The 8,997-nt window shown below is 43.5% G+C and overlaps 1 protein-coding gene across 1 annotated transcript in view; it reads right to left on the reverse strand.

The window, feature by feature from the left end:
- EFTUD2 (elongation factor Tu GTP binding domain containing 2) overlaps positions 1–8,997 on the reverse strand; it is a 32,590-nt gene that overhangs the window by 22,696 nt on the left and 897 nt on the right. Inside the window, exons 2-3 of the mRNA XM_083147446.1 lie at positions 8,394–8,503; positions 1,864–2,029 (exon numbers count right to left, since the gene is read on the reverse strand). Coding sequence (XP_083003572.1) covers positions 1,864–2,029; positions 8,394–8,501 — 274 coding nt within the window. The 5' untranslated portion in view covers positions 8,502–8,503. The remainder of the gene's footprint in view (positions 1–1,863; positions 2,030–8,393; positions 8,504–8,997) is intronic.

An 8,997-nucleotide genomic window follows, 5' to 3' on the forward strand; every position in this document is an offset into this window, starting at 1 on the left:
AGAAAATTAAAAGCTATATGCACTAAAAAAAAAAGTGCATAAACTGAACTGAATTCATGTCAGAAGCAGCAATTCTGAAAGCAGTGTTGTACAGCACTGAGCCTCCCCCTTGTAGGAGCTAGCACTTTTGGTTGGGAGAATTACCATGGTTGGGAGAATTACCATGTACCACCTCTAAAACTAAAGTGCTTCTTAAGTTTAAACTGTAATAATTTCCTTAGGTTGCCATGTAAACCAGATTTTTTTTTTTGGTGCTTGGGGCAGTGTTCCTTAGCACATGTTCTGTCTCTAATACGGTGGTTCTCAAACTGTGGGTCCTGACCCCAAAGTGGATCGCGACTCCATGTTGCTGACCATCAGGCTGATTAATTGTTTATTCTCTCAGCCAGTGATAAAAGGAGTTTGAAAAATCAGTTTAATTGTCTGTTACTGTACTTGCATCATTTTGTGCCTCCACTGCCATGCATGTGCAGTCTGCTGACCACACTGAGGGGTGAATTTATGAAGCTTGGAGAAGTGTTATCTATCCCCATAAAGAACGTTATGAGCAAGGTGATAATGGTTCAGCCAATCAGCTCTTACCTGTCAATTTACATATTGTAGCTGATTGGCTGAACCATTATCACCTTGCTCATAACGTTCTTTAGGGGGATAGATAACACTTCTCCAAGCTTCATAAATTCACCCCATAGTGTGGTGACCTTCTGTGGTAACTTGCTGGGGTCCTGTAATAATTTTTATTGCCTACTGGGGTCCCAGAGCAAAGTAGATTGAGAACCGCTGCTCTAATATATATATATGGTTATATTACGGACTTGTGTACATTTAGGCAAACCTATATGGATCCACTGGTATGTTAGACACACACACACACACACACACACACACACACACACACACACACACACACACACACACACACAAACACAGCCGATGATCCCCACTGAATTATATAAAAAATAAAACTCCTGCACTTAACTCTTGAGTTATTGGGGTCTTTTTTCAGCTGCGAAAGGCTGGTAAAAACAAAATCACCGTTATCAGGTCCTGCGATACGGTTAACGCAGGAATCCGTTAACTTTTTACAGGCTTCCACGTGCTTACCCCCTGTTAACACCTGTAGCAGTATTCAATGCTGTTGGCGAGGGGGATTGTACAGCGAGGATGTCTTTTTCTTGCCGAAAATAATCCATCCTTGCCATGAAACCCCCTCGCTGTATTCAATGATGAGAGGCCAGCGAGTATCTTCTTTCACGGCAAGGTCCACCTACTTATTTTGACGGCCACACTTGCCACCTCGCCTCAGGGAACAGGCGAGAAGGCAGACAGCGTGTAAACCTCGCCTCAGGGAACAGGTGAGAATGCATTGAATACCCTGACGGCGAGCACTTCTATGTACTGATAACTCACCATCAGGACATTGCATACCCCTAATAAAGTTAATTGGCATTAACAAGACATTTGTAAGAAGTTGGGATAGCCTCCTGCATAACAGCCCAAGGCTACATCTGCTAATTAACCATAGCAAAGTAACTAAATCTCCTAACTAATGCATGTCTATTTATATTATCATTTCACCGCTTTGCCTGTACAATTCTGGACAACTGTATTGGCATGTCCAATCAGGGAAAAAAAATCTTACATTTAAAATAGCAAGTACTGTACCAGGGCCTAAATGTATGAGACTTTTGTGCATACCTTTGACAAGGTAAAACCAGGTTGGTTTCCCCGTATACTCACTCGGCACCACACTAATTACAACGTTGGTGGCAGCCATGCTGCACTGTATTTGTTTTATGTTGTTAGTCTTAACAAGCAGACAGAGGATGGCAATCATTCACTTTCATACTGTGTTTTTCTCACCGGTGAGTGGCTGTGTGTCCTCCTCCTGTACAATAGTCTCCACCTCTGGGCCATACACTTCTTCAGCAGTGGGATAGTACTTTTTATCCTCATGGAGCACCACCTCCATCCCTGCACGATCCTCATCAGGATCTCCGATGTAGTCATCATCGTCATCATCCTCTGCCTGCAGCAAGAGAAAGGACCAACATGGAAATTTAAGAGTAAAAACAAATAATGCCAACTTGCATAAAACACTGATGATACAGTGTTGCTGCCTTCAGATATCTGCTTTACTCTGCACTAAGTATATAAAATGACACTGCGTCCATCATTGTTATACAACTGTAGAATTACATCTAAATATTCTGGTAAATGTAACTATCAAAAGCAGCTACTCATTTCAGTTTATGCCGCTTTCTTTCAATGGACCGTATGTAATTTTTGCACAGCCGGCAGCCACTAGAGAGGACCCAACAAAGCTATTCAAATGTAGCTATGTTCGAATGCATCCAGCTGCCAGTATTTCAGCTTGTACTCCCAGGGAGTGGCAAGCTGAAGTCCATGAAAAGGCATCAGTTTGATTGCTCAGTTTGGTCGCGTATTGCCACTATGAGCAACTAATCCTGACTTTAATTAGCGCATTCAGATTGAAAAACATTGATTGCGTATCGCCCCGTGATCTACTATCGCTTTAGAAGGGAGATTGGCTGCGATACGACAACCGAACATGACACAGACTCAAAGTTCTGCCACCAATCTTTGCCAAAAGGCTGGAATAATCATTTACACATGAGTACTAAACCATATATCTGTAGGTCACATATGCAAATGTAATTTATGACAATGCCCTTATTCACATAATTCATAGTTTGAGAAGATTGATAAATAATGTATTTCTACTTGAGTATTTTATGCACGACTATAGATAATATAGGGCATAGAAAATATTAATAAATACTAACCAGTAAACCAGATTTTATTTTGACACTTAAATCATTTATTAAAATAAGTACAAAATTTTAATTAAAAGCACTGGTTTAGGTGCTACAAGATAATGATTAGCTTTCAGGTAAGCCATCACTTTACATACTGGTATGCAATATCAAGGTTTGGTGTGGCCTTAGTCCACAAAAGGACAAGGACACATTGCAGCCATATGTATAAGTTCTTACATACTAAAATGCTATATATATTGCTAAAAAGTACTTTACACAACCAACATGGTTTATCATCAAGTATAACTGCACAAAATGGCAACCAAAAGTATTTGTTCCAGAATAACGAACATTGTTTATTATAATGAAGCAGTAAAGAGAGGGGCACAGTAGACATTAGTAGTGTAAATAGGCACAATCTTTGTTCAAAAGGATCAAGTGGTATGAAAGCAAGAAAATAACAAAAGAAACAGGTGGAGTAAACTGCTATGCACTTCTATGATGCGATTTTGGCCCGATTCCGATGGATTGGGCCAAGAAATTGGCCCAAATAGCATATGTGTATGGCATCCGATCCACGGTCCTGTGAACATGAAATCAGAGGTTGGACCTGCTGCTCGTCCGACCACCGACTTGGCCTCCATCTCGGCAGCGGGAACAGGGTCACATGCGATAAGATTGCATGTGAAAAGACCGCATGCCATCCTGCCACCCAGGAAGGTCCCGGATGGCTCACGGGGGGGGGATTACATGGCCACACACTTCTACAAGACATTGCAGTAGTGTATGGCCACCTTTAGGGATTAAAAGTGTGAAAAGAGAAAAAAAAAAAGATTTTATATAGCTACCAGTAATTCCTTTTCTCAAGAGTCGATAAGGGATACTGGGGATTCAATTAGTACTATGGGTATAGATGGGGTCCAAAAGGAGCCTGTGCACATAAAACATCAAACAGGGTGTGTTGGCTCCTCCCCTCTATGCCCCCACTCACAGCTCAGTCTAGGTAAAACTGTGCCCGAAGAATGAAGAAATACTTGAGAGAAGGAACTTCAGATACAAGTGGTGATACAAACGAACACACCATTCATAACTGAAAAAAACTAACTGTTGTAAAAACAACTTGCAAGGCAAGTTTCAATTCCACCAGCAGAATGGCGAAGCACTGAGGAGGGCGCCCTTATGGACTCAGAGAAAAGGATTTACCGGTAGGTATATGAAAATAATTTTTTCTCTATCTATAAGGGATACAGGGGATTCACGTAGTACTATGGAGATGTCCCAAAGCTTCCAGAACGGGTGGGAACATGGTGAGACTGTAGCAGCAACACCTGCCCAAACTGGGTATCAAACCTGTAGAATGCAATAAATGTGTTGTTCCCAGACCAAGTAGAAGCTTTGCAGAGTTGAATGGCCGAGCCACCCAGGAGAAGCCCACAGATCTAGTTAAGTGGGCCTTAACAGAATTCAAAACAGGTAAAGCCGCCGAAGAATAAGCTTGCTGAATAGTCAATCGCATCCAGCAAGCAAGAGACTGCTTTGAAGCAGGACAACCACTTTTATGGAGCATCATACAACACAAAAAGGAAGTCAAACGTCCCAGTCGTCCTTTTTTTTTTACGCAATCAGTGTTTATTATAATAAAGTAACATACATACATTGTAATATAGATGTTTTCAATGGGACTACAAAGAGTACAGAGAATACCGAATCAAAATAGCATACAGCCCATACCCGTCCTTTTAAGATAAATCTCGAAAGCATGGAGAACATCCAAAGATTTAGGAATTTAGGAATTCCCGAACCAGACTGAGCTGGAGCCACTTTCGTCAAAAACTGCAATCGAGGACTGAGCTCCACTCTGGTCCTTGAACATTTCAATTAGGAGGACTTACATGACAAAGCCACCAATTCCACTTTCCACATAAGGAACTTATTCTCAACAGAGTCCAACAGCTCAAACCAGGAGTACTGCAAGAAAAGGTCAATACAACCAACAGGTCCCACAGAGCCGTGGACGGTACGAAAGGAGGCTGGATGTGCAGAACACCTTGTTAAAATGTCTAACCTCCAGAATCAGAGCAAAATTATTCTGAAGATGGACAAGGCTGATATCCGCACCTTAATGGAGCCCAAATACAGCCTCATATAGACTCCAGCCTGCAGAAATCGGGAGGAACCGACCCAGTTGGAAAACCGTATGAGAACAATGTCTCCCTTCACATCATGACACACATCTCTTCCAGATCAGATGATAGCATCTGGACCTGACCAGCATTCTAGCCTGAATCATGGTAGGGGTTACGTTTCCCGGAATACCCTTTCTGGCTAAGATCAGCTGCTCAACCTCTAAGCCAACAAATAAAGCCGTCGGAAGTCCGGATAATTGAACTGCCCTTCCTGAACAAGGTGTCTTCTCAGAAAAAGAGGCCAAGGTTCGTCCACCAACATGGCCAGAAGATCGGCGTACCATGCCCTTCGTGGTCAGTCCGGGGCAATCAGAACTGCTTGCACCCTCTTCCTCCTGATCTTGCGGAGTACTCAGGACAGCAACAGAATTGGAGGGAATAAGTATACCTGAGGGTCCTGGCAGAGTAAAGCTGCATCTTCTTGTTGAGCCAGGATGCCATCAGATTTATAGCCCTTATTCAGATATGATCGCAGTACAAATTTGTTCTCAAAATGGAAAAAACCATGCGCCCTGCAGGTGGGGTAGATTTAACATGTATCAAGAGAGTTAGATTTGTGCGAGTTATTTTTTTTCTGTGCAGGGTAAATACTGGCTGCATTATTTTTACACTGCAATTTAGATTTCAGTTTTAACACACCCAAACCAAATTTAACTCTCTCTGCACATGTTACATCTGTTCCTGCAGTGCACATGGTTTTGCCCATTTTGAGGACAAATTTGTACTGCGATGAGATCTGAAAAAGGGCCCATGTCCAGACAATCCCACCGGTCTGATCAGCTGGGACACCTGTGGGTGGAGACTCCACTCCGCCGGGTGCAGGTTGTGGGGATTGAGAAAGTCTGCCTCCCAGTTTTCCATGCCTGGTTTGAAAATGGCAGATATGGTCTTCCCATGCTTTTCTGCCCAGAAGAGCATCGTGGAGACCTCCCGCATGCAGGCTCTGCTTTTTGTCCCTCCTTGACGACTGACATATGCTACAGCTGTAGCGTTGTCAGACTGCATCTGAATCACCTAATTTAGGAGCAGATGGGAGGCCTGAATCAGAGCCTTGTAAAATCGGCAGAAGTTGATTGGAAGGAGAGACTCGTGGCTTGACCACCTGCCTTGAAACTGTACCCCTTTGGTTACAGCTCCCCAGCCACTTAGGCTCACATCCTTCGTTAACAGGACACAATTTTGGATCCCAAACTGTCGTCCCTCCAACAGGTGAGGCGAATTAAGCCACCATGCCAGAGAAACTCTGGCCCGAGGAGATAGCCGTATCAGCTGATGCAAAGTGGAAACGCCCATATTGGATGGCCTCGTAGGACACCACAAACTTTCCCAATAGCCAAATACAGAGTTGACTGAGACCTGGTTCGGAGTCAGTACCTTCATGACTAATTCCTGAATGGCCGTAACTTTCTCCGGCAGAAGGAAGATACTCTGGGCCACTGTATATAGAATCATCCCCAGAAAGAGAAGTCTCTGTGTAGGCAGCAGGTGAGACTTCTGATAATTTAGAAGCCACCCCTGCTGAGACAACCGCTGAGTGGTCAGAGAAATGCTGGCTCACAGCGGTTCCCTGCAACCCGCCTTTATGAGGAGATTGTCCAGGTAAGGGATGATGTTGATCTGGAATTTGATGGGAATCTGGAATTTTTTTATCTGGGGATGCCAAACTTTTCTGAAAAGGTCAACCAAATCCTTAGAATCATGAAAGGTGACACTAGCTCAGTGGTGTCAAACTCATGGCCCTCCAGCTTTTGTGGAACTACACATGCCAGCATTCCCTGCTACAGATTTTATATAATAGATTGCTAAAACTGTGGCAGGGCATGCTGGGATGTGTAGCTACACAACAGCTGGAGGGCCATGAGTTTGACACCACTGCACTAGCCCTTTTCTGTTTAAAGAAAAAGGATTGCTGCGCCCCAGATTCCTCAGCAGGTATAAGTAACACATCTCTGATGGCCACAATAAGAGGTTCAAGGCCCTGAGTTGGATAAACATCTTCCAGTACAGGCTCCACCTCTCGCCTTCCTCCTGCTCCTCCTCTTCGGAGTCAGAGCCAACCTCTAAAAGCCTGCGCTTTTGTGATGCATTATCACCTGAGGAAGAAGCAACCAGTCTGTCAGATTTCTGCAGACCTTCCACAGACACCTGTAACTGTTGATTCTGATGCTGTGTGGCAGCTATTTGCGGAGACATCTGCTGCATCATAGCCTTCATTGAACTCAGCCACTGTGGTTCAGGAAGTTGCCCCCAGAGGCCTCACTATGCTGACTACACTGATCACACTAGTGCAAGTGGGGGAAGGGGGAAATCTGGTGTTACATACAGTGCACTTTCTCCCCATAATGAAAGAAACAGTCACACTTGTACACAGTGAAAACACAGGGGGGGTAAAAACAAATCTGCCCCAGCCGTGTAAGGGACCCAGAGGGAAGGAAACCAGCACACTTGTCAAACAGACCCAGTGGCAATGTAATGCACATCAGTGGAATTTACACTGATATACCAGTGAAACAAGCCATTAAAGGAGCTGTTTTCAATTTAACACCCCTGTACCAGTGAATCTGTAGACTGGAGTGCCTTGGAGGAGTCAAAACAAGCTGCTCACTGTTCCTTGCAGCAAATGGCGCTGAGTCACTGCTGGTCCCGCTCTAAGGTAGCTCAGCCCCCTGTAATGGCTCCAGAGCTACTGAGAATATTTAAAATGGCAAATATATATTATATTAATAACAAATGTAAAACCATGCCCGAAGGACATTGTTTGCTAAAAAGCTTCCAGTGTGTGCAGTGGGGTTATGGGATCTCCCCAGAGAGGGTCCTTATGCTCCCTTGCACGTGTGCGCACAAATTAACCAGGGTAACCAGCTTCTGCTCACCACAGACGTTTTCAGACATACTAGGAGTGTGCGATAAGCTGCGGGCATGTGCACCGTGGCGCAATGCTAGGCAGTACACTGAACCCATTCAAGAACGTGTTCTGACAGCAGGGATCGGAGCAGCACCTAAAGAAGTCGGTATCCTTCCATCCCCCCTAAGCTTCCATGTCGCAGGCATGCTGCTGCATTTCCAAGCAGCATGCCCAAATAAATAACAGTTTAAAATAATGAAGAAAATTCTCAGTCTAAACTGAGCTGTGGGAGGGGGCATAGAGGGGAGGGGCCAGAATACCCTGTTTGAAGTTTTATGTGCACAGGCTCCTTTGGACCCCATAGTACTAAGTGAACACTCAGTATACCTTATGGATGATAGAGAAATAATTATATTTTGTATGCCTTTGTGAACAGACCCTCTGAAATATCCCAAACTACCAGGATTATGATTTATACTGTATCACTCAACTTCCCAATGAAAAGAACCGAGGTCAGGAGCGTAAGTGCACTCTGCTACACAAGGTCTTCAATGGATTCATTATGTTAGAAATAGATCTTACCACATCTACATCCCTATCATCTCTTCCCATGTCATCATCGTCGTCGTCATCAGAGTCCAGCTCCGGCCCAATGTAATTACCAAACTCATCATATGGGTCAGTATCCATGTCTGCAAATGCAAAAAAAATGAGTGAAACTATGAGTCTCCATCCTAAACCATTGACAAAAGAAAGCAAATGTTATGGTCTATGGGTGCACAGTATTATAGTATTTTCTCTTTTCAATGTAAAAACAAGACAATAATATTTCAGACAACAATATTAAATATAGGTACATACACACAAGAGTGAGGAGGGCCCAAAATCTTTGTAAAGAGACACTTTAGAAACCCTTTCCAAGTACGGACACATTTTTTTTTTTTTTTAAGAATAAAGTGCTACTAGTATGTACAAATAATACATGAAATATAGTGGTAATTACAAATCTGGTATTAATGAATACCCCATTTACACTGCTGCAATAACCTACTGCTGGGTAAACAAGGTTTGATGTTTAGTGGAAAAGGGTCTCTCCCTCCCCCCACATGTAGACGAGCCCCAAAGCAGTCAGTAAGAGCTACTATACTTGGTAAAGTGCTGGGAAATGGTGCGGATGATTCAATGT

The sequence above is a fragment of the Crinia signifera genome, chromosome 6, assembly GCF_055691185.1.
Source record: "Crinia signifera chromosome 6, ASM5569118v1, whole genome shotgun sequence".
Lineage (NCBI taxonomy): Eukaryota > Metazoa > Chordata > Amphibia > Anura > Myobatrachidae > Crinia > Crinia signifera.